Here is a 26,915-nt window from a genome sequence, read left to right on the forward strand (position 1 = left end):
AATGTGTAATGGCCATTCATGTGGGTGCACCATCAACAGTTTTATATGGCACACTAGTTGTTCCAGACTTTTACAAAAAAGGCATCCTGTTATCAATAGTGATGGAGTTAAACACACCCAGTCCAATCATAACATTTCTTTACCTCTAATCAAATCCTTTCTTTGAAATGGAAACATATTACTGAACGAATCATGCTTGTTTGCTCATAATTATATAGTGTCTAGACTCTAGAAATATAATATATTTAGTTAATCATAATTCATACCTCTCAGTCACGTAGTGAGACTCAGCGAGTAGTGTGTGTCCCATCATTAATTTGGAAACGGTCTGTATAATCTCAAAATATCCAATATTCAATTGTAAATTTCCAATCCAATTGGTAGGTTCCTATGTTTAAGGAACTACAATCAGAATTGTTAAATAGGCATTTTAAGCTCTATGGGTTTATTACGTTAAGATTATTCTATTATAACTTGAATGAAATATCGTCACATTATTCAACTGTTGTCTTTAATTCATTTCTTATTTGAACATTTCTTTTTTAAATGAAACGTTTTAGTTAGTTGTGGGCAACATGAATCAAGACGCACATTATATCTATAGGTAACAAGCAGCTTTTCTCCATATTGCCAATCAAGTTATTATTCTACAAAATTAATTGTGTAATTTCGGACCTAATTTATGGTGCGCTATCAGGTTAAGAAACAAAAACGTCAGGGTCTGCTTTGTAGTGTATTGTTAGAATAAGAATCGAAAGAACCAGATCAGACAATTTCCATAGGTGGTGACTACTGAGTTATGTGAATTAGTGAAATATGATAAGATAGAGTCACAAGACCAACTCGAAGATGTATTATATGATTATGATTCAGACATAAAACCTACCAATTGACATCACTTACTATGATCAAGAGAGTGCTTTTTTATATACTCTCTCTAGGAAGATAGTAAATATAAAATATTGCATATCCCCTATCCTATATACTCTTTCGCTGTTAAAAAAATATATATACACTTTCTAGTGTCTCTGTCCTGCCTGCTTAAGTGCTTGGAACATCTTTCCCCACACAGATGTAAATTAAAGTCTCCCATGAGAATCAAAAAGTTAAGGAGATGAAGTTTGCCTCTAATACGCTCAAGTGATCAAGCGAAACCAGCATGATTAGGCTACCATTGGCTCTCCACGATGAAGCCGGTATAACCAGAAAGAACAAGCATTTACAATGCAATGGTTTCGCCTTTGGAAAAGTTAGAGCTATTGGCATTGTAAATGACAAACTTTGTATTTATGTGTTGGTTTTGTCATTTACATTGCCATTAGCTTAATCTCTCGCAATGTGAGACCTATTGTACCCTACGGACGAGCTCAGCAGACAGCAATTACTACCACACACACACACACCCCGAGCCACACACACACCCAGAGACACACACACACCCAGAGACACACATACCCAGAGACACACACACACACACCCAGAGACACACACACACCCAGAGACACACACACACACCCACAGCCCCCCCACACACACACACACCCGGAGCCCCCCCACACACACCCACCCAGAGCCACACACACACACACCCACCCAGAGCCCCCCCCACACACACACACCCAGAGGCAGGGCAGCCCACATCTCACTTCTTGCTGTTTGAACAATATATTTGGGGACTAACAGTGTATTGCTACGTTCTCCCTACCTCTCTTCACAGAAAAATCTAGGACTAACACAAAAACACACAAAATCTTTGACTCTGAGGAAAGGCAAGTAACCATATACATTGCTAATCCACGGTTTCTGAGGAAAAAGCAACGGCCAGCCACCCCGTTATTGTCATCTACCACGCACTGAAAAATACTTAGCCAACAATTGCTTTTCCATCAAAACCTGAACAGGAATGAGACTTATAGGCAAAGACACAGAAACTCGATTCATAAAGAATGGAAGAATACCTTGGCTGGCACCATTTTCTTGCAGGAAAATCAGTGATTACACAGAGAATACAAGGGTGTGGAAATGCAGGAAGCTTTGGGTGGTGTGACCTATTTACAATCAAGGATAAGTGAGTGTATCATGCATTCACCATTGTCCCCAGGCTTTGTCCACCAGCTCCAAATAACCCATTCCATTACAGAACTGTTTTAAGGCATAGCGCAAGAAGCCTGTTGTTAATGTCCCCACTGTGGAAGGAGGCACCAGGGCACACACTTGTTGCAGCCCACCTGCACCCTCGGGCCTGCAACCATGCCCAGCAGCTCTGGGGATTCTGAATTTCAGGCTCAGTAAGCGGCAGCTGATCGTGCGCTGCCACTTACACGAACAAATGAATTGTTAACACGATGTTTGCAGAACTGGCTGTTGTCTAACAAGACCATTTCTTTAGGCATATCCTGTAAGGAATGTGCTTTTATAAAGAAGAGTACTGTAAGTAGGCCTGGTGGGGAAATTTTATTATGCAAGGGTGATCCCGCACAATTTCCGAGTAATTCATATCATTTTATTCTTTTACGTGTTTATGAATTTGTGCATTATTTTTTATCCAGTGGGAAGACGGTTTCAAGTCGAAAATACCTCATAGGAGCTGAGTTCTTGATGTAAGCCCCGGCCTCGAGCCATTTCCTGCTTGAAGGTTTGTAGGAAAGGTAACCTCTCAGTCAGTTGTTACCGGAGACCAGAGACAACTAACTGCCTTTCACACAAAATGCTGAATGTTCGCTAACCCTATTCCTTTTTCGTTATTTTGCCCACCCATAAGGCATGTGTTTCTTTATTTGTGTTACTGTTAGTTAACGTACGATAGCAACATAATCTGCTATCAGAGATACGGTTAGGTGAGCACTCCTGTTGCAGAGAACTGTTTGTAAAGTGTAAATTCTTGTAGATGAACTTTCTATTTGGGACTACTTAATTCCTACTCTACTATGACACTTATTTCAGGGTGCCAGGCCGCGAGCTGTGGCAAGGGGTTAATTGCCGCGGGGGCAGGCCCCAGCAGATTCTAGTCCTAGCTTGGCCTGCATCAGTAGTTCACGCCCTCTGCAATTCGCTGCGGTGGGGGTGCAGTAAGTGTGCAGATTGGCACAAAGCATAACTGCTGGTTTCTATAGTCTCACTCAAAGAGAATGAAATGTCACAAACAAGCACACTGAGCTAAAGTATTGTCACACATAAGCAATCTGAAACCTAAGCAGCTGAGTTGCCGCAGCGCCGGCCCGGCTCACCAGGCTTGCAAAGAAGAGCCTGAGACTGAGTGAGGGTACAATCTCCTAGGTGCACTTGCAATGCTATAAAGTTTGTTTTTAGGCTAGCACATGGTTGAATGATCAGATTGATGAGATAATATACTGAGCAGCTGCAGCGAATGCCTGCCATGTTACTAAGAATTGCAGTCATTCATCATCAGTCTGTCTCTGGTTAGTGCCCCTCCAAGATCTTCTTAGAGTTTCTCGTTGCTCAAACAGCCATAATTTCTGATTATCTATATGTTTCCCTCTGCTTCCTTGCTTGATTTTGCTCGAGCGAAAGTGTCACACTCATAGTCATTGAAATGTCACTGATAATTGCATTGAAATTATGAAAATGTCACACACATAGCAATCTGAAACCGTCCTGGCCGCTATGAAAAACAATGTTCTAAACAAAGGCTTCGCCTGGTCCATGCACCTCCTTGAAGCCGGGACCGGGGCACAACAAGCTGCAACAGCAAAACAAACTACTTACTTGAACTTCGAGTTCGGATTGGAATTGATTCGGAACTCGGACAGCGGGACAGGCTGAGCGTGGGCGGGCTGCCTGGGCTGCTGCTTTCTTTGTTTTGTCTTAGTTAGAAGGATTATTAGGCAGAAGTTGTTCGAGTTCGTTGTCTTGTCTTCTGTTGTTATGTTAACTTAAATTATGGCTATGCGCGCCGCCGTGCCCGGGCGCCCCTGATGCCACGCACATGCCGGCCGCCCCACACGCACCTGAGTGCTGCTGCTTATTGGCCCGGCTGGCTGGCGCATGATGTTTGTGCGTGTCACCACCACTCAGCAGCACCCAGCCCCTAGTGCCCACGCCCCCACGCGCATACGCGGAAGTGCGGAACAGAAAGTGAAAGCATGAAAGGCCTGTCCCACGGCCCGCCGCCATTTCATAGAATCAGGCGGGCGGGCTTAGTTAGATTAAGAATGATAACAGTTATCTTAGTATAAGCCTGCCTGATTCTATGAAATGGCGGCGGGCCGCGGGACAGGCCTTTCATTCTTTCACTTTCTGTCCAGAGTGACTCCAGTCCAGACAGTCCGACACACACTCACCAGTTCACAGGGTGACGCCGGCGGGGGCCCCTCCACCATTTCGGACTTGCTTCTCGGGCCCCGGGGCCCCGGCCGGGGCCCCTGCCGGCCCCCCAGGCCATCGAAGAAGTAGACCCTGACTCGGGCCCGGCACGGCCGGGGCCCCGCACGCACCATGGCATGAAATCATTTATTTTCGAACACTGTGACTGACTGTCACTTCACTGACTAGACTGACTGTCTCAGGGTGGGTGGCCCCGGCCGGCGGCCGCAGCCGCACCATTTACTAGCTCCTCCAGTCCCTGTCCCACTCCAGCCAGCCTCCCAGGGGGGGGCCCACCGGGCCCGGCCGGGGCCCCGCCCGCACCATCTCAAACATACTCGCAGGGGCCCGGCCCCCTGCCGCAGCGCTGCGCACCATTATGAGCCTCACTGCCTAAGCCCGGGAAAGGAACGGCCAGCGGGAGGGGGGGCGGGAAAGGAACGGGCAGCGGGAGGGGGGGGCGGGAAAGGAACGGCCAGCAGGAGCGGGGGGGCGGGAAAAGAACGGCCAGCGGGAAAGGAACCGACAGCGGGAGGGGGGACAGGAAAGGAACCACTCACCTGGACTTCCTCGACCGGCGGTCAGCAGCCAAATGGCCCAAACAAACCTCGACGAGCCCAAAAATAAGCCACGCCCACCGCTGCATGACGTGACCAAAAGAGAAAAATTCTCGGGAACGCCCCCGAATCTGGTCCGGCCTTGACGGACAGATCCGGCACCCAATGGCTAGCCTCCATTTATGGAGCTAGCCAATGGGAGCCGGGGGACGTTCCTGAAGTCCTTATTGTAAACAATGGATTTCGCCTGCGCCGAAAAGCTGCGCAGAGCGCAGCCTTCGGCAGGCGAAACCCAAAAAGGAGCTAAACCTTTCCACAAAGACAGAATTCGATACCTTTCATTACTTCCCATAGAAGGCAAATAATACTAATATTTTTAATAAAATTGAGCTGCGTGTTATAATATTTCTTATTGCTGAAACCCGCTATATTCTAGCATAAAAGCTCCACTAAATAGGGGGCCATACCAACTGCTGTGGGACCCCCTTCAACTTCTGCTGGACTAGTAGGAGTTGAGCAGCTCTGAGTGGTACCCAACTAGTCATTAATATCTAGAGAGCTGAGTGTGTCTAATCTGTTGTGCGTGTTTTGACATTTAATATTTTTGGGAAACTCCAGTGACCATCTGGATACAGCGCACAGGGCCACATGAGATTTATGAGACAGACTTGGTAGATAAAAGAAGCCAAGGGAGTAGACCAGGATTGTAGATGGGGCACACTGAGCATGTTCAAGCTTTAAAAGCAGCCTGCCTGCAAGCTCTGACAGGCTAAAATGATACTCCACACAATACCCCTTATGGGTTTTTAAACTCTGGGTGATCCATTTGACTTGTCTAACCATGTTTTATGTTGGTATAATAATAAAGAAGATCCTCCAATACGCCTGTTAACCCATTGTACAACTTTATTTTTCACTTGGTAAAAGTTTTCTGACACCTCATCTTTAAGAGGCGGAACATCTATAAAGATGGCAATGTATGGTATAGCATCAGATAACATATTTAAAATGCTTGATACTAGGTGTGGCTTGAAGGGGATGCGATGGAATTAAACATTCTGTTATGTGCAGGCTGTTCAATCTCGTTTGAGGCCTCAGTATTGGACTGATGCACATCCGCAACAACAGTCACAGAGGCGGCCCCATTCGACACATAACTGGGTTTAATACTGAGGTCAGCCTGAATGGTACGAATGGCCGCAATGAAATCAGAATCCTTTGTATCAGATAAGCCTGCGATTTGGTTCCTCACTTCCCTCCACTGAAGTTTTTTCTTTGGTATTGCCCCACATGCGTAGGTCAAGAAGGAAATGATGAAGGGAATCTGGCATGCCCCCTTAATGGTGGTGGTGTTACTGGATGTTACACTTACCCATGAGTCAGAAGAGGGCGAAAGAGATGGGGCCCAGCCTGGCCTTGTTGGACCACGAATGGTCGCAGACAGGCCCGCTCTTGGCTCGGTCTCCACAGCATCCTCAGAACAGTCCTTCTTTCTCCTGTGTGACTGGAAGCTGAGGTGCTCTAAATTGCACTCTGACAGTTGGGCCCCACCTCTTCTGGTGGTGAACAGCTGAGTGGTGTTGTGGGCTCCGGAGTACAAGCCCGGCATCCTGGCAAAAGTATTTATTTGTTCCGTGGCGGGAACCTGAGGCACTCTAAATAGTGCTATGAGAGAAGGGCCCTGCCTGCTCTGGCAGCAAACAGTAGAGTGGTGTTGAGGGCTTTGTACTACAAGCTCCTAGATTATGTGCTGAACAAAATAAGGTAGGAGGAAGTCATCTTCTGTCGAAGCAATTTACTCTATGCAGCTGCTCTTTAATGTTTGCTGCACCCATGTATGTATTTTTGTTTAGAACTTATAAACACAAGACTAGCTAGGAAGAAAAGATGTGCTGTATAACACTGCCTTAAGAATGTCTGTTCTTCCTGGACCAAGACAGTAGAGGGCGAGCAGCACTGGTTTATGTTTGTTTAATTTACATTTGCAAAGCTTGTGACTACTAGTGGGGTAGCTCTGAATCACTGTTGATGGTTTCTCCCTGCACTGCTGATGTGTAGCACTAGTGCCTAGTACTAGTATTCCTAACAGGCTTTCGTAGGAAGCTGCTTGATTCTAGTCACTGTATGATTGTAATGCATGAATGAGGTTATTCTGGTACTGTGACACAGGCAGGTACTCTTTACTCCGATGTACTCTTTATTTTTCGTGCTTTCTCTAGTGGAGGAACTGGCCTTCTAGATGCACAACCTAAATGTTCCACAACAGTAGTGTTACTCCTCCTGTTCCATCTCTTAATTAGCACTAAAACTAATACTCACCTGACAAATCCTTGATTTGGAGACTAATTCCTCAATTTCATCGCTGAAATGTTGGCATGTGTAAAATAAGTGAATGCCATTTTTAGGTCGAGCCTGGGCAGCGCATGCGCTGCTCTGCGAGGCATGCTGTATTTGAGTATGGACTTGAAGCTCCGCCCACTCTCCGCCAATATTTTTCATTGGCTTGTGTCACTGTCCTTTGTAAATGCGGGCTTCTGATTCGTTAATAGGCATGTTAATCTCTCCTTAGTACCGAATTGTCTTCATTTGTAACCATCCATGAGGACTGGCCCTTTTACTTTGGTTGTTAAACGGTACGTCTTATTTAGTCTGGAAGCGCTATTTTCTTTCATGAATTTCCCCTACTGTAGGCACGACTTGCTTTCCTGGAACATTTAGTGCGCCATGCATGCTTTCGCTTTCCATGCATCCCGGGACAATGGAGGCTGCTTCTTTGAAGTGAAATAGGTCTCGGATTTACAAGAGTTTGAGCTATTGACATTGTAAATGATAATGCCTTATATTTATGTGTTAATTATCAAAAAAGGCATTGTCATTTACAAGGCCAATAGCTTAAACACTCGCAAATGCATGACCTATTGCATTGCAAATTCTTGATTCTACTTGATTTTGAATTAGAAACTGCATATGGATTCTGCTTCACCAAAATACATACATATATTTATTCTGCCACACCGTACCAATTATGTCCTGCTATTGGTGTGAGAGCCAAGTAAAGCTGAAGACTGGTTTTATGGCAGATGTCTGTGTTTGGCCCAGCCCCTCCCCCCCCCCCCCCCCCTCCGCCCAGACACACATGGGTCTGGCAAGCCATAACAGGACTGAGACCACAGCCCCAGGCCTTCCCCCTTCCGCCCTTAACGCAGTTTTGACAAATCTGCCTCCTAGTAAGCGATGGCAGCTGAGAGGGATGCTGTACACGGCCCTGGCTCCAGCCTGAATGTGTTCTTTTCTGCTTGATCTCATTCCCCTGAAAAGCAGTGCAAATAAATCATGGCTGCCGGGAGCTGCATTTTGCAGATACGCTTTTTAGGGATAAATCTGCAACCTGAGCGAACTGTGTAGCATCTCGGTGACACCGTTGTTATTGCTAAATTTTATTTTCTTAAATTGTGTGCTGAGTCACTCCTAAAAAGGTTTTCTAAATTAGGGAAGGCTGGAGATATTGACTAAAAAATAGAATGATCTACATTATTTGCACGTTGAATGGTTTTATTATTCAGCAGAAATGTCCTTTATGCTCCAAATGCTTGTTTTTGTTTCTCATTTGCCCCTTTGCATTTAGATAGCACTTTTCTTTTGAAATGTGTCTTTCACTGTGCCCAGTTGATTTAACATCCTATAAGCGTCCAGCAAGTGCCCTTTATTGAACCAGGTGCTGCCCTCATTGACAGCATGAAACACAAGTAGACACAAACCATTGTTCTTTCTTGTTAAACTGTTGAGAGAAAGGAACATTGCTCAGTGACTGAAATCCGGATGGTGTGGACAGAAAGCTGGACTCCTACCCCAGCCTTGCCACTTGTTCCAAAGGAATCCCTTCCCTGGGCCTCCTTTTCTTTGACTGGAACATTAATGGTGCACCTTGAAGCAATTCATTTCAGACTGTGGACTGTACAAAAGCCTAGGCCATACGTTTAATAGACTATGAAATTATGCATATATTATATCAATACCAATCATGTATAGTGCATATTACAAATGTAATTGTTTCTTGGCTCATCCATGGCAAGGTCGTCATAGCTTTCAGGAGCAAATACATCTTTCCTAGTTCAGAATCTGTTATTTTTATAGTGTTCGATGTAGAAATAAAATCTTCAATTACTAAACTGAAACAGAAAAAAATATTGAATTTTAAAGAGCCTTCTCATAATTTAAGTAACATCTGTTGCTTGGTTCACATGCCAATTCTTTGAAGGCTTGGCTCCTATGTTTGCTCTACAATCCAAGCCAGGCTTCTGTCTTGGCTCTGACCCGGCTTTCCCCATGAGTTTATTGGCTTACCCATCTCCCTTTACTCCTGGTAAGGTTTTCTCCATCTAGGGCAGTTTGCATTCGGTCCTGTGGCATTGCTCACGGTGCTGCACATTCTGTCATGGTGGTAGGCAGGGATCGGGGAATCGCTTATGTGAAGGTCCACACACTCTGCTGCTTTATTTATTTATTTATGTTGAGTTTTATATAGCACTGGCAAGACCCGGAGGTATCAGAGCACAGGCAGGCGTGTAACACCCATTGGGCTGAAGGGCTTCATCCCCATACCCCCTCCCCCCAACCCGTCTTGTGTGTCAGCCCGGGCTGGGACAGCTTTCTGGGCACACACACAGCCACACCCGAGTACTTAGCAGGTCTTTTAAAGACCATTTACTTGGTAATAAGGCTTTGTTGTTCTTTCAACCATTCTTAGAGCCCGTGTATCTCTATCACTGGAAGAATTAGCCCTCCCCCCGAAATTTTTGGTAGCCGCCGAAATATGGCTCTAGTTGCGCCTCTGAGTGCAGGTCACAGGGTTTGTATGAATGGTGGGCCTCTCATCTCTGCAGATTCTCATAATTTTAAGGAGTTAATAAAGTACCTCAGAATAGTCAGGCCTTGCCGTCCTGAAAATACTTCAGTTTATGTGCAGCACACACTAAACAATGTACAAATTCTTTCTCAGTGAATTTCAAACATCCTATATCATAGAATACCAAGGCAAAAACGTAGAAAATAAAGTTATTTTCACTGTTTCCCAATTTTTACTATAAAAAAGTTCCCTTAGCTTTATCTTCCCAACAAAGCAGATGCAGTAGATGAAATGTAATCCTTTGTTACGTGCGGCATCCTTTGTCTGATGGATTTATGAGGGAATGATAATCTGATACATTCCCGTGGCTATAGGGGTTAGTGCTTTGAGGGAGTTTACCTCCACACGTGTATGCTCTGGACTCTGGAGTATTCAGACTGTGCTGAGACATTTAGGGGCAGATTTACAATAACTGGTGCATCCCTGCATATCAGCAGGGATGCGCCAGTTATTGTGCGCCATGCCTACACCACCATGGATGCTCCGCATTTACAATACGGCGCACCATGGGGAAAAAACGGCACAGATGCGGCACGCATCTGTGTCGTAAAAGTGGCGCATTACTGGAGTTGCGTCGCAAGCACGACACAGCTCCAGCAATGCTCTGGGGGGCCCTTTTGTTAGAATGCTGCGTCAATCCTTATGCCTGCTTCAAGCAGGCGCAGGGTTTTGACGCAGCATGGGCCCAAAAGTGACTGAGTGAAATCTTGTAGATTTCACTCAGCCACTTTTAGGAGGCGTTCCTGCGCCGGAACGCCCCCCCCCCTGCACAGGAACGCCCCCTTCTGGCGCAGGTCTTTACAACGTGACGCATCTCCCAGATGCGTCACGTTGTAAGTACCTGCACCATGGCGCATCTTTTGCGCCGCCGCTGCGTCACAAAAGTGATGCAACTGCGGCGTAAAAGCGGCGCAAGGGGCTTGTAAATCTGCCCCTCCAGGTTTTAGATGTCTCCGTCATTGCTACCTATTTCTTGCACAGTTGGGTTGTCTTTACTGATACCTCCCAGATGCTCGAGAACTGTTCATGTTACGGGTGAAAAACAGGGTTTATTTAGCTCTAACGAATAAAGGAAAAAAAATGTCCCAGTCCCGTCATCTGGCAGAGATGACACAAAATATTCCAGACTAGCAGAACACATGCCTCTCATCTCTCCTTGATTTGTTTGCCTGCTCTGCGCCGCGTGCCTCCGCGTTATGATTAATGCTTGTATTTTATGTCTTGTTTTGCAGAAACTACCTCTTCAGGTTGCAGCTCGAGGACCTGTCGCTGATCCAGGTGCGTGCCGCGCGCTGCGCCATCTTTCCTCCTGTCTCCTCGTCTGTCTCGCTCTCGCGCTTCTGATGTTTGATGTGGCGCAGGCAGATGTTTTGCGGCTTTTAATCAAGACGTTATGAGTCTTTCGCAGGCAGGCAGACGGCGCTCAGGCTTCCAGCCTGTTTGCTTCTGCTCATTATCCGTCACATCTGTAATTTGCTTCCGAATGCACTCTCGTCTCAGTCCACGCAGATTTACTGTAGCATTGCCCCTTTGTGGCATGATAATGAAAGGTAAGGCCCGCAGTCCTTAAATGGAAGAACCTGAGTCTACCTGACAGGGCAAAATACTTTAACCATCTAAAGAAACAAATGGGCTGTTTTCAACTGCCTCGAAGAACTGTGATCCCTGCGTAAGCACCTGTTTGCACAAAGATTTCAGTTAGGCGTGGTGCAGTATTTATATAATTACTGGTTGTGATAAGGTTCTCATCCCATTAAACTTCAGCTGTTCAAACCTGCCCCAACGTAATAATTGAAAATGCTTTCTAAGCACCGGAACATTTAGATTTAGCACCGCAATCCTCATGCTATACCACATTTTCAGGGCAAAATTCACGAAAGGCCAAACTTATCGCATCCAATAAACTGCATCATATTTATTTTAATGCGATACATTATGTATACTTGTCTGGGTAACTCGTAATCAGGCCCAAATTAGTCGGGTGATGATGGAGCAGCACTGACTCACCTCAAAAGGCAAAATGTGGGTTTTTAATGGGGCGGCACAGTGCAAATTCTCACTAGTTTGCCTCCTCTTCTCCAACATTCAAATGCTTCCTTTTTTTCCTGTTTTTAACATTTGCCTCACTGGGTGAACATTTCTAGAAGTGTTAAAGTTCTCTGCCAATCTCGTTGCTGTTTATTAAATCTTTCTCAGTCGTTACAGACTAGTGCCTGAGGAATAAGGCCTGTGACTAAGCGGGTGACCATATAATGGACTAAGTTCTGGTCCATTAACGATATTGACATGGCAAAGTTAAAATAATGGCTACCGCAGGTCCCTTACCCCAATATTTCTAATGTTTCTTTCTCTGAATCTTGTTTATGTTTTATATTTTTTCATACATTGCAATAAAGCACGTCTGCTGAGGAATTTACAGGTCATTAAGTGCCTTTTCTTTATTGTTGTAGCCCCCCACTTGTGCTGCAGGCCTTTAATTAAGATAGAGTTAATTTAACTGCTATCGTTCAATACAGTGGGCTCTAAAAGGATTTCTCTAAAGGTTACAAGCTTTGTATGGTTGTAAACAATCACCATAAAAAGTTGCTGCCTTTTTAGATAAAACTCTGTCATATTTTGAATGCAGCAGCTAGACTGTTTGTTCTATGATTCATGAGTGCTTTGTAGGTTTAGCTAACTGTGTTGCATGCTGTCACTACTGACAGACGCCTTCTTGTGTTTGATTTAACCATGTTTAGCCACTATAAAGTCAACTTTTTTGGGTTGTTGTTCGCTAAGTAGAGGTTTTATGAGAGTGGAATTCAGAAAGATGCAAGACCAGCTGTTGAAATCTTCATGTATCTTTTTGCATAGTGACAGCTCCTGAAATGTGTACTGTTTAGGGATAGCAGCTGTTGTAGCGCCACTGGGCAGGTTTACTATTTCTCACCTTGTCTCTTAACACTACACTTCAGGTTTCATATACCTGGTCCTCCAATGGATCTTTATTGTGCTGAGAGGAGTCAGATATAGGGGATCCAATGTAGTTATCCAGTGAGGATCAGGAATTGGAAAATTGACCTACAAACTAGTAATTAGATTCATATATATAACACTCAACTCTACGCAATACAGATACAGAATTATCACAGCTAGACCAAATCTCTTGGGGAAATTCAGTCGGACTAAAATCATACAAACCAATAACTCAGAGTTATGCAGAATATTTAACATTAGAATTTACTATCCAGAGATCTCTCTATTCAGATTCCCGGTTCTCATTAATACTCAATTGGAATGTACAATCAATAATTGAAGATGAGACATGGATAGGCAGAAACATGATTTGAGGATAGTTTAGTTTTATCAGTACATTTTAAAAGAGTAAATACATAAATATCGGGCCTTTATTTCTCCTAGGAGTGCAGAGGAATCAAATGTAGTCTTTTGTGGGCCATCAATTACCAAAGTCCTAGTGAAGTACAGGAAAGGGAATGAACCATCTCAGCTTAAAGGTTCTCTCCCATGAAGGAAAAAAGTCAGGGAATAGCGCACACAGTTTATGCGTTAACCGATATAGTCCGCAAGGAACAAACTATGTCCCTCAGTCTGCAAAAGAGCAAGATCTCCAAAGGAAAAAGAAAAGGGTGTCTGACAGCACCTGCATACACACACCAGTGCTTCGTCACAAAGCGTATATTAATCTACAAGTTCCGGAGTGACACCTCCTGGATAACCTCATCGGGATTGACCACTCAATCTATTGGTTAGTTTTTATAGGGCGATTGTCAAGCAGCATAAAGAAGACATATTACAACAAAAAGGCGGTGCAGCACGTAAGCCAATGAACCATCCAGTGTATATTATTTTCAACAATGGTCCTTTTACAGGACCACATGAGTGAGTTTAAGAGAACAATATCTCATGGCAGATGTTCCCAAGGTAACAAAAAAGTTACAAGTAATCCTAGTATGTGCATGGGAACTCTCTCTATGAAACATAGTTTCAGTTTACATTGTAAGTCTAAGAAGCCTTTCCATGAGAACAAAATGCAAGCAAGTAAGGACAATGCAGGCCTAAATTGAATTTGGTTCATGAAAAATAAAATATAAAAGATTTGAAATATACATTTCATTCTAGAGTCTTGAGATTCTTTAACTCATTTGCACTCATAAAGTAATTTATTTTCTTTAAAATTGGCATGTATAACTATGGCGTATTACTACTTTTTCAAAGTATCAATGTATAAAAATATTTCAAAACAGAATATTAATGTTGTTTCTAGTAATTCTCATTCATACTTAAATGAAGATTATTCTCTGAAAGTGTCAAATCATTTAATCTTGTAAACGTACAGCATCCTTTTCTCTGTCACCACTTGGTGCACATTTTCACGTATGCAAAACATAAAGTTTAAAATGAGACTCCTAAAATACACACATAATGCCATCTAAATTACATTAGTTTCATTAATTTTTCACACACATTGTTATTTAATGAGGATGATTTATGAACTTTTATAATACATGAGTGTCACTCTCACTTTTCTACTACATGTTAAATATACCAACACAATTTAGTAAATCACGATCCGATGCTATTTTAATGAATGTTTTTATTCAACCTACACTCTTCTGTATGCTTTTACGATGCAGTAACTACATTTTTTCATGATCTGCATTTCATATTTCTCCAATGTATTTTTAGCACAATTCATGCACATTTGTAATTTCTCGCTAAAAAAGGTTTCAAAATCAGTTTTATGTGTGAGCTAGAAGGATTAATCAGTTTATGTGCTTCATCACAGCCAACGGCATCAAAGCTGCCAAACCTGCACTCAGACTCAGCTGTCCTCAAAAACTGCTTGCTATAGGCAACCCCTTTACAGAAATGGTTATGCCTTTTCCTTAAGTTATATTCAGGGTCACTGGATTTATGCTGCAGGGGAGGTCCAATTTGTGCATCAGGGTTGAATAAATTCTGCAGCAATAAAAGGCAAATTATGTGGCACAATACAGACATAACATTTTGTGACAGTATTACTTTCCTATTCTGTCATTTTCACTCATTAACACTGTCTGGGCAAATATTTCATCTTGTTACTGTATGTTTAACACTGCAATACAGCATTCAGCAACTGACAGGTGCCCATTTAACCTTAGTAAAGGGTCTGCCCTTTATTAAAAACTCTGCTACACGTGTTGCAGAGTTTAAAATAATTTGACATCTGATTCAGCTAAAAAGAACAACCAAAAGCAAATGTCAGTTGTTTAGACTATATGTAAGCATTCCTCCAATCACCTTTATTTTGTTGATCTAACACCCTAAGATGCCAAGAGTATTCCCAAATGGAGGTCCCTTGCGATGTGACACAGGATCCAAGCTACACCTCACTGACAGGGTCAAATATGGCAAAAGCTGGCATGGGATTGCTTGTATTCCCTTTGAAAGTTAGTCTTGCTTGGCGGTGTGAGATGAGTTGTTTCTATGAGGAGCAGGGTCAGTATTGATTTGCATTAGGCGGGTCTCTGCCTAGAATTGCATAGTCGTGAAAAACAATGGATTGTAAAAATACTTGGAGCAACATCCACTGCTTTGTATTATTTAAAAGCCTTCCTCCCATCACATTTTGTATGATGTATATATGATTATTATTGTTATCATTATTAGTGAGCATTTATAAAGCGCATGGCTACACTGAGGCATCCAGCCGCTACATTAGATTCATCCCCTAACACCAATTTGTATAAATGTCACTTTCCTAGGTTGCATAATCTAGAGATCTGCTGTGAGCTGTACTCTGTGTGATGGAGAATGAATCAGAGGTTACCAGGCCATAAGCATGGTCTTCATGATTTGTTATTGGGTATCAAGAGCATACAGCCCGACAGCGCCACAATGCGTCATATGATATTGGCTCACCCCAGGCAGTGTCTGAGTGAAGAGTCGATATCCAGGTTTCCAGCTCCTTGTGTGAAGGCTTTGTGCAGCTGACGTTCATCACAGCTCTTACACTCTCTCCAGGATATTAGGCAGTCTTAGAAGACTCTGTAATCAGTTTTTTGTGAGGGGGGTGTCCAGTGGGGTAGCTTGGTCAGTAAGATTGGGACGGTGCAAGCTTCATATTTTCCAACAATCATGCTGTTTAAAATACCTTATATGAGAAGCAGGGCAGGAGGCGGGCTTAATGAGCAGTAGGAAGGGAAAGAAGTGTGCATTGAATGGGATACCTGAAACTCAATATTTTGTAAAATAAATGTTTTTTAAGACCTTAAGAACTGAGACGAGAGACTGTGTGCGTGTTTTTGTGTGCATGCGTATATTAAAATCCCAAGTGAAATCCGACAAACAACGCCTCCCCATTCCTGACATAAAGCTCATGTACCCAACTATATACTACCTCATGCATTTTTAAGGGGGGTGTAACACCCCAAATATCCCCATGAAGCTACGACCCTGGGGGTGTCTACTTGGACAGTTCTCAGCTTTGCGCCCTTCCCCCTCTCTTTGACCCTCCCCCCAACTTTCTCTTGCTGGCCGGTGATGATGGGCTCAAACCCCTCTCTCCACAGCTAACCTCATCCCTTGGAGGCCCCACCCCTTCTCACACATCAAAGGTAATTTTAACATTAGCAGGTCTGCCACAACAGGGTGAATATATCTCGCTTAAACACAGATTTATTAGTTATATTTCACAAGATAAGTTGTCCAGAAGCAGATTATTCAAATGGAAACTATGATAAACGTGTTAGAAATACTGGCAGAAGTGAAGCGTGCACCTTTGAGAAAGCTGCTTTTGAATCTTGTTCCCTGTGGTAAGGATCACATCCGTACCATCCATGGTTTAATGCTATAGAGAAAGGGCCCTGTTAATGCTTTCGTAATCCTTATAACCCATTCTCACCAAGGGACAAACATGGAACCTTAAGCATGGAGTTCCCAGTTTAAAAAGATGCTCTGGTAAACCCTGTGAAGGGACGCTTTTTATTGTGTCCCACAAAATCAATTTTCTCACTAGTGACTCTGCCTTTCATTCTTGCAGTCAAGAGCGATAGGGAAAGTAGTTACCGTCTTGTTCATCAAGCGTGCCCTTCCCCCTCCATGCAATGAACAGCCAACAAGGACTTGAGAGTCAAAGCAACTAAAACTTAGCATTGAGTGCTAAAAAAAACACAGGCTGGATTATGTAAAAAATGCCTAGAGGAGACTTTTTTATGTTTTTTCCTTGTTATTTGCAACAAGGGGTTCTTTATCACCGTGTTGCACCTCTTCAAATGATGTGCAATTATCCTCTTTCATGTGCATTAGTCAGTGTTTTTTTGTGGCATCATAAAACAATGGTCCGTTTTCGCACTCTTATTAGGTCTACACTTTTACACCACTTTTACAGAACGTTTCCGAAGGCCCTTGCCCATAGGGCATATGCGTTGTGTCACTGCTTCACCTTTTTCAAATGAAGTAGAGACATGCGTTTATTTTTGTCTTGGTGCGTGCTCGAGCTTAAGCTGTAGATTCACTAATATTTGTTGCAACGCAGTAAGACACCTTGCTGTGCTGCGTCAAGTGGAGAGGACACTAATGTCCAGGAGCACAGATAACCTACTACTGAAACCTGCAAGGTTCAACAAGACTAAAACCTCCAACAGAGCATTTTCGGGAACGGCGCCAAGAATCTGGAACTCGGTTCCACCATTCATCAGAAAAGTCACCTCAATGCCCCTCTTCAAAAAGGAAGCAAAATCATTCCTGATGAGCAAATTCCTACCTTAAAATCCGCACAAACACTAAGCCAGCTTCAACTTCTATCTCGAAGATAAGACTTTTTCAAGCCCAATTTGACTCCCTATCGCAGAGCTGTTCTCTACTCTGCCTGTATCCCGCGAACTTTATTATGTCCTTGCTGTTACTTATTTGCATTGTTTTTGATCTGTTTTGTTGGTAACAAATGTGCTTTTCTTTCCCTGCTCACTTTGTAAAGCGCTCTGTTACCCTACCTTAGGCCTGGTTTGCGCTATAGAAAACTCTAAAAATAAATAAATACAAAATAAAAAAAATGTGTCAAATCTACTAAGATATGGCGCTTTCCTGACCTCCCACTTCACTAATGCACTTGTGCCTGCCAAGCGCCAATGCTGACACCCATGCACATTTTACAAGGGTGCCAGCGTTAAAGCCAGGATTGTTTTTGTGCTGGAGTGACACCTTCCTGCACAAAAATCAGCCTCTGAGGCAGAATGCAGCACATGTCGAAAGAGGATATAACTAGGAGAAATAAACATATTTCTCCTCCTTACGCCTCCCTTGGGAAGGCATGTCATTTTGATGCAGGTCTACCACTAGTGTCAGAAAATCTGGGAATGCGCCAAAAGTCCATGGGTGGATCTGTGGGAACGCCCAGGATCCACCCGTGGAACGCCTTCCCAAGGCAGAGGAACGCAGCAACTTTTGCTGCCTTGCGTTACTCCATATTTCCTATGCCCTGCAGGGCCACTCAAGGTGTCTACGTGGCATAATAAATCACACTTAAGGGCTCACCCTTGACAAACCTGGCCCCATGTATTTTTGAGTACTTTTCAATCATGAGGCTTTCAGTGCATTGCAACGTGTAAAGACGATTACAAGGGTAAGAGGATGAGAAAATGACGTCATGTTGCTATGAAACAAGAGACTAGAAAAACTGCAGCCATGTTAAATGTTTACCGGTGGCTCTTTCCTTGTATATAAGGGGCTCGTGTGCCGTTTTCCTTGTGGCGATCGCCTTTAATGGAAGAACTTCCTGCTTCCAGGCCAGTGTTTTCAGCTCTCCCAATTATGGCCCCACTGAGAACAAAGAGACATCTTAGGCCAGAATGTTTCTCGCTTTGATCACTGCAGTTAAGTACAACAGAGGGCTCTATATAACATACAGCTGCTGAAAGAGGGCCTCATAAAAGAACAATAACACTTGTACATCTGGAGAAGCAAGTGCTGGCAATAAGCATTGCACTCTGGTGCTGTTACATAGCAGCGTTGCTCCTGATTTCTGAGACCCAACAAAAAACACTCTTTCTGGCTACTGCTATATATCTCTTTAAAGCAGCATTTTTTTTAAAATCTGTAGTTAAGTATCACTTTCGCTTATATGCATAATAGTTTCCCTCTATTTTTTGGATTTTTCTTTCTGTCTTTGCCCATTCCCATAAATGATTCCCAGTTTAAGTAAGGGGGTGTCGAAGGAGAGAGCTGGCTATTTGCCATAAGCCTGTGGTATGCTTCTTGTCTAGTGGTAGTCCAACATCATTCCTTGTATGAAACTTTCAGACATTGAAAGTCTTTGGAAAATCCGAAGCATACCTCTATTTTCAAAGTGTTTCCCAAGGCTCTCATCTAACTCGGATCTAAAATAGAAGCAGTTACACCCACATCTTTTTAAATGATTCAAATTGTGAAGTAAATCATGTTTTCTTCTCGTGGACATGCACAGATGCATTTTGGGTGATCTTCGTGAAATACATTTTCCAAGCATAGTGATTCACCATGGCTCTCGCCCTTGTATGATGCAAGATACTGGGTTTTCCTCTTCCTTGCCCATCAAATTTCACTATTTCTGGTGGGTATAATATTCACTTCTAAATTATCGATTTAAACATGGCTGCTTAGGCTGATTGATTTGACCAAGTCATTCTAAAAGGGGGGGAAACCAACACAAGCACACACACACACTAACACAAGATTACCCACAAGCAAGAAACACGTAGGAAATAACAAGGAATGGTCGAAGTGGATATAATAGTATGGGAACTCTAGTCCTGAATTGGGGTAATCAGTGCGGGTGTGGCAGAGTCAGCTACGTAGTGAAAATATTCTGTAAATATGTTGGACTTTCATCTGCTGTTAACTATATATAAATTATAATACACACATCTTAAATGAAAAATAAATGTATTTTAAGCTCTTTGTGAGAAATCCTGATTGATGCAATCTTTTCACACGCCTGTATAACCTAATGGTCACTGATTAGAATTGTGGTTGGTGCACTGGGGAATAGTGAAATGTCTGTTTATGGTTCTATATAGTCCCTGCATGTGACAGAAAGCACTGCGAGTATGTAAGCCATATACAAATTATAGTACACACGGTACAAAGTAGGATGCCACAGTTTAAAAAACAGTCTTACATGTAGTTATAGTTTTAATTATGCACAGTATAGTACATAGTTCTAACTTTTTTTCATGCTTCCATGTCAAGGGCACCCAGAACCTGGAAATCCCTCACAGTACCTCTTAACAAGAATAACTATGTATTCGTGAACATTTTGGTCTCCAAACCGGTCCTGGAGGGCCGGATCCATGCCAGATTTTTAAAATAACTACATGTATCTAAATGGGGATATGCACAAAATCTGACATGGATCCGGCCCTCCAGGACCGGTTTGGAGACCTAAAGGATTCGATCCATTAATGCCTATTGTGGATCTCAAAGAGCTTTTAGATTAAGCAAGGGCACACATTCTTATTTAATTCAGCTAGCAGGCATCCTGGAGAGAAGGTTAGTTTTTAGGTCTCGCCTACAAGACCATGCAAGTATACCTTCACAGACCAGATTAACATGCATAGCTTTCGTATTAAAATCAGCTTTACAAAGAGGGCGATAAAGTGCCCCAACTCTCTCATAATTTCAGGGGTTATAGTGGGTTGTTTGGGTAGCATGGTAGTACCATTATATAGCAATTACTACCTTTGAGGAGGTGCTGAATCGCTTTGCAGACTACTTTGAGGCACACTTACAACATAACACTTTGTCATGCATACATAGTTACGGTTTGTCAAGCTGTTTAGCACTCGATTGTCATGCAGTTTGCAAGTAGCCTACCATGCAATTTGTCATGCAATCAGTTCTATAAAGTTTGTCATTAACTGTCAAGCAATTGGTCATGCAGTATGTCCTGGAGTGGTTATTAAATTGCCCGTACAGGCTGTTATGCAGCTGTATGTGCATGTGGTTGTGTAGTTGTCATGCAGGCAGTTCATGTGAGTGCTCATGTCAGATGTCATGCAAAATGTCAATTAATGGAAGTACCATGGACATGCCTGCATGCATAGTCATATATAAAGTACATACATACCTGCACACATAAATCTTGGCTTTTCTTCACATGGAAACCGTTTTCTAAATAGTGTAAACAGAGGAATAAATGTGAAAGTTCTTATGCTCATTCCTGCAATAAACAATGTTGTCGCAGTGGAAAAATCTGCACCAGCCGGTGTATGGGAGTAGAAACAGCATTGGCAATGTGTGATTCGAGTCGATGCCTAAAGCATATAGCCAGTGCTGGAAAGCAGGGGAACTTTGCCAGATCCCAGTTCCAGAACCCATTTCTGAGCTGTGTGACAGGGAAATATGCTGAATTTCTCCTGGTGTCATTTCCCGACACAGTTCAGTAGTATCAGCACGTTGTCTGCATTCAGCTCTGTGCAGCAACCTGCGGCAGTGAGGGGGCTTTCTTGTTTTCACATCCAGCCGGGCACAAACAAAGACCCGATTTAAAGGGCCATCAGCCCTTCTTTTGTTTTAAGTATCCTCATGACTAGGAGCCATCTGGTGCCTAACGCCTAGAAGCCAATGCGTTGGAAGGAAATAAAGGCATTTAGCTTATCACTTCACAAGTACTTTAAAGAAGCTAGGACCTGGAGGCAGGTTCTTGACTTTGTTTAACAGTCCTATGTAAGAAATGTGCATGCATTGTAAGAATTCGAAAATTATCTATGTGTATGAGTAATTACACTAATAATTATCTAAATGGCACCTACTAAGTTTTTTATTTATTTATAGTGCTACTCATACCACTGTAGGGTCTCAGGGAGCTTTACCTCACACACAGAAACAATTAATCATACAAGTCTATAAATTACTGTACCAAAAATAATAAAAATAATACTTAAGACAATATCGGTTATAGGATGTGAAAATCACCTCATCCATACTTGTAGACATTATATGTTAAAAGTGAACAGTCAGAAGAAATGCAATGCCGGGATAAAAAAACATAACACAGTAATTGGGTTACTTACAAGGCTTAATTATTGCTCAGAGGAGCCCTTCTTTACAATCCTTGAATAACAACATATTGAGGAAAAAACAATAAGGGTTTAAACTGCCTGTTAGTACCCCTCTTATTCCTTAGTGGCTGCCCTTCTAGTACCCTGTTGTTTTCCTTATGGCTTGATTTTGGTCCCAGATCCTTTGTTGATAAATAAGGTATTTGACCTTTATTGTATTGCCTCAGACTTTGGGTGACTTCTGAACTTGTGCCATACAGACAGTGTCTGAAGGATGTATTGGGGCTGTCTAGGGCATCTAAGATCCCCTGGTTTACTTTTGTTCACATTGTCTGTTCCAGATTGGGTGTGGGAATTTATGATCCACCCACATAAAAGCCACTGCGGTTCTGAAAGCAATGTTAAAGGGCCTGTCTTGATGCTATGTTGATGGTTCGACTTTAGGGCATGTCAAAGTTTGTTCCCTTACAGCTTCCTTTCTTCAGGTTAAAGATGAATCTAGGTTAGAAGGCTTTTTGGATGAGATTGAGCCTTCTCTAGCCAAGTCATTTTACATGAAATTCCGAATAGGGACTTTGGCCACTCTGCTCAGTTACAGCAAAATGGCAGCGTGTTCCCAAAGACTCTAATGGGTCTATCCCTTTTGCTCCCAAGTAATTGAAACCATCGAACATGTTGTAATCTTCTGTCCAACTTATCATAGGTACAGAAGTAAGTGGATTCTTCTGATATGTCGTAACCTGGGAATTAGGGACTACAGACAGTGATTACAATTCTGAAAAGTGATGCCAGGCAATTTATTGTATTTGCTGTTTCCGGCTTTCTGTTGTTTTTGTGGAGGCTTAGGCAAATAAGGATAGCCTGTTGAAGGGTTGCGTTCCCTGCCTGCTTTTTTAGGTCGAGCCTAGCGCAGCGCCCAAGCGCTGCTCTATGGGAGGCTTCTTGTAAGCACTCCCAACTTCCTTGCAACTGGATTTGTTTACACCCACACATTTAATTGGCCATTGCATCTGGCTTTCACAAAGGAAAGCACCCAAATGGCCAAAGGCGTGGGTATGTCCCGCCTTTTCTTTAAATGTTCACTCCCCTAGCCTATGTGTCTCGGGAGCGAGTGGAGTAGAAGCGGTGCGCAGTGTACAAGCTGCATTCAAGGCTGCGTTCCAGCATCACGTTATAGTTCTTATGTTTACCCAGCGTGAGCGCTTTCATTTTCGCATCCGCGCGTTTAAGATTTCCAGCAGGCAGATAAATCTCTGGTAGCACCAGCCCTACGTTTCAGCGATCTTCTGTGGTCCGGCATGGGACAGCAGAGTTGTCTCCTAGGTTTAGAAGATGGTATATCTTCAAACCGCAGGAGTTACAAAGACTGGGTGACAAAGACCTTAAATTCCGATGTCTATGACAGCAGAGCTATCCATCAGTATGCAGACATTCTCTGTGTTTAACTCGCAGTCAGCCGCGCTGTGCTCTGGGCTAGTGGGACGTTCTGCGTTCAGTCCTCTTGGAACAGTTATCTTGTGGTTTCGAAGGAACTTCCATGACCTCTCTCTAGCAGCAGATTTCAAGAAGTGTACAGGCTCATATTGAAGGACAGCAGAGGGAGAGCTATCCCTTAAATTACACAGATCGTAGGTTTTCAAGCATCCAGCAGTAGATTTTATTGACCTTACAGGTATGGGCCTAAGTCAACGGAGGCAGGCCTCAGTGTGCAGACATTCTCCCATTTCTAATAGCAGCCCTCAGACAGCAGAGCTATCCCTCATGATTCACAGATATCAGAGGCTCTAATGGTTGCACTCAGAAAGAAGAGCGGTCCCTCAAGCTGCGCAGATCTTGCATATTCTAAGGCTAGTTCTCAGACAGCAGAGCTATCCCTCGAGCTTCTCAGATGCCATATGTGCTAATGGTTGCCCTCGGACATTAGAGCTGATCATAATTCTGCACAGACCTTACATGCTTTACTGATAGCCCTCAGACAGCAGACCTATCTCTCAACCTGCGTAGATTGCATATGTTCTAGTGGCAGCCCTCGGGACAGAGTGCACTGGCAGCATTCCAATCTCTTGCACAGGTTCCACCTGAGTCCTGGCATGTTGGACCTGGCAGGGCGGGGCAGCTGCAGCTTGGGTTACCCCTTCATGTGGTGATGGACAAGAGGCCAGGCATGTTTGTCCCCCCCCTCCACACCCCCCATCTGACAGTCTGCTGCCGCGTACTTTAAATCCAGGAAGGTGCCCGAGCAACAGTGTGGATTCATTCATACCTCTTCTTGGCTCAGGCGGTGTCTGGAAAGTTGGAAGTGTGCAGAGGAGCACCCTGGAAGGCTCACATGACCAGACGTGTGTGCAAGAAACTGAAACTGTGTGTAACTGTGCAATTTTCACTTTCACCTTTGAGTGTTAGTAGTTCCTGTTGCATCCCTCGATGTCCCCATCACAGCGTGCATAGTGCACAAGCTTTGGCTAATGTTAAACTGAGCTATAGGATTCTCACAGCTTCTTTTTTTGACAAAGATTCTGGAGATTTAGTGCAAACAAACTCTGCTTCTCATTGTGTACCTGTGAAAATGGATCTCCGTGTGACACTGCAACATCTGAGCTTACACGAGGCAGGTGTGGGGAATGAGGTGAGCCAGAGACCTCTGCAGACAGCCAGCAGGGGCGAAGGGAGGAGATGAACCTGCAAAATCTGTGCGCGTGCCGCAAGTGGTAAGAGCGGGATTTAAGCCGAGACCACTGAGCACAGCCACCAAGGGACGAGTTAGAAGGGGAATAAGAGACCTGCCATGCCAACCCTGGTGCCAGCACAAAAACACGCTCCTCCTGGCTGAGCTGCTGATGCCCCTACCGCACCTCAAAACCTTCTTGAGGTCAGACTGGAGCTCTGCACGCTCTTCATGAACTGAAGACCATCTTGAGATCAGAGGGGAGGTCTTCCTGATCACAGAAATTACAGCTGATCTGGAGACTTTCTGATGGTCAGAGAAGAGTTCCTCCTGGTCTGCCAGTGCCTCACCTGTTTATTGAGCTAGGGGTCTCGGGAGCGAGCAGCGGCGCGCGCAGGGAGGCTTCTGCATTCCTGTGCCCGCCCCCACCATTTGTCTTGAGCGCATCGCGGCCGCGCTTCATTTGACATACATAAACAAATGCTCCATGTTTACACCCCCTTCCACCGAACTCTCCCACACAGCTGGTTCGGCTGCTTGTTTTAATTAGCAGCTTGTTTTTAAATTGCTGCAAGTTAAAAGAAGCCAAGTGGCTTTAACTAGGTCTGCCTTCAGTTTGTGATGAGCATGAAGGTGAGTTAAAACTGTGGAGAGATGTAATAGCGGTAAGCGGTAAGCGGTAGAGAAGCCTTCATTGTGAAGCTCCTGCCCCCATGGGGCGATGCTCCTGTGGTTGACAAATCTGCACTCGCTGCATGCAGAAAGGAACTTCTTACCCACATCACAAAGGCTACGGTGTAGTGTAACCATTCGAGGAATGCAATGTCCCTGCACTGGTCACATCAGCACCGGCAACAAAGAATCTAAATGTAGCAAGACGCTAAAAGGGGTGGGCTTAAAGGGCTCGGCCTAGCCCATAAGGCTGTTCTCGGTGATGAAACGCCACCCACCGCTGGGCACTTCTCCAAACTCTCCTACACCCCAGAGACACATGCACCGCCCGGAGTCATAGCCCTTAAGACACAAAAGCTTTGTAAGATCACTGCACCCTGAAAGCTCTACCCTTGGACACTCACTGCTTTTGCATCAGCAGTACGAGGCTGTCGAAAGGAAATCTAGCAAAACCCGGAAGACGCCGCTCTTTCGCCAAGCATTCAGGCAAATATCAATCAAAATGTAAGAAGTGGCAGAGGTAAGCACCGCGCTTTACCATACAGCATGGCCTCACTCCTTTAATATTTGTGATGGCGGCACTTTCTCCTTGTGCACCTGGGGCCCAATTCACAGAACTAACTTAAGACAAAATCCTAACCTTACTACCATTTTGGTATTCACAGAAGGCACTAACTCATTTTGGTATGCACAGAAGACACTTACTCATTTTGGTATTCACAGAAGGCACTTACTCATTTTGGTAAGTGACTCATGAGTAAGTGCCTTCTGTGAATACCAAAATGGTAGTAAGTTTAGGATTTTGTCTTAAATTAGTTCTGTGAATCGGGCCCCTTGTTTGTGAAGGGTGCTGCTTTTACATTTAAGTGCGCCTTAATTATTTGTGAACCGGGCTGCTTTCACTTTCTGATTACTGCCGCTTTCACTTTAAGAGCACCTTTACTTCTTATTGTGTTTTCGATGTGCTGCAGGGCTAAATACTTACAAGGTCCCAAAGGCGATACCTATTGGCTATGCCAATGCTTGTCTTTTTTTGATTGGACTTACAATAGGTATTGTTTGTGGGCAGCCACTGCTATACTGGGCATTATGTACCCTTGGGATTATTGCATGGAAGTTGAAAGGATTGCAGCTTATGGACTGAAAGTAACAGAATGTCAAAAGCAGTTAGTTGCCCACTTACCTATCTACATAAAATGCAAAGTCTGTTATCCGCATGTTACACTATGTGCTTTGCAACAGGCAAATGAGCCAACTATGCTGCTTTATGAGTCAAAAGTGTGATTGGATAAAACACAGAACTCTGCTAGAAACTCAAAAAGATACCTGCAGCAGGTGTCTTAACCTTGTAAGGTGTTTTAAAAAGCAGCCTCCTTGTGACCAACCAAGTTAGCTAGAACAGGTCTGCTGTTACATTTGTGCTAGCTGATAATTTCTTTGCAGCAGATTTTTAAAAACATAAATGTATAAATTGGCTGTCAGACATTGCTTTTCTAGCTCCTACCCTGGTGACTCCATCCCCTTTTCTCTGCCACACCTTGACCCCAAATTTATGAGTTCCAAGGGTAAACTCTTTCCAATTCCAGCACTGAACACACCCCTGCTCAGTGTGAATCCTGAAAAATATGGAAATCTGCCTTTACTGAGGAAGAAAACGTATGATGTACAGCGTTCCATATTTTGTTGCGGATCTAGTCCAGTATTATCTTGTCAATGTGCAACCCCTTGCTAACATAGAGGTCTTCAAAGTTTAGGGCTTAAAAATCACTCTTTCC

General features: G+C 43.7%; 1 protein-coding gene across 1 annotated transcript in view; it reads left to right on the forward strand.

Annotated features, from left to right (window-relative positions):
* The window catches only part of SEMA5A (semaphorin 5A), a 1,863,338-nt gene that overhangs the window by 738,051 nt on the left and 1,098,372 nt on the right, over positions 1–26,915 (forward strand). The window contains exon 5 of the mRNA XM_078687625.1: positions 11,019–11,064. Within this exon, the coding sequence (XP_078543751.1) occupies positions 11,019–11,064 (46 nt within the window). The remainder of the gene's footprint in view (positions 1–11,018; positions 11,065–26,915) is intronic.

The sequence above is a fragment of the Lissotriton helveticus genome, chromosome 4_1 (assembly GCF_964261635.1).
Source record: "Lissotriton helveticus chromosome 4_1, aLisHel1.1, whole genome shotgun sequence".
Lineage (NCBI taxonomy): Eukaryota > Metazoa > Chordata > Amphibia > Caudata > Salamandridae > Lissotriton > Lissotriton helveticus.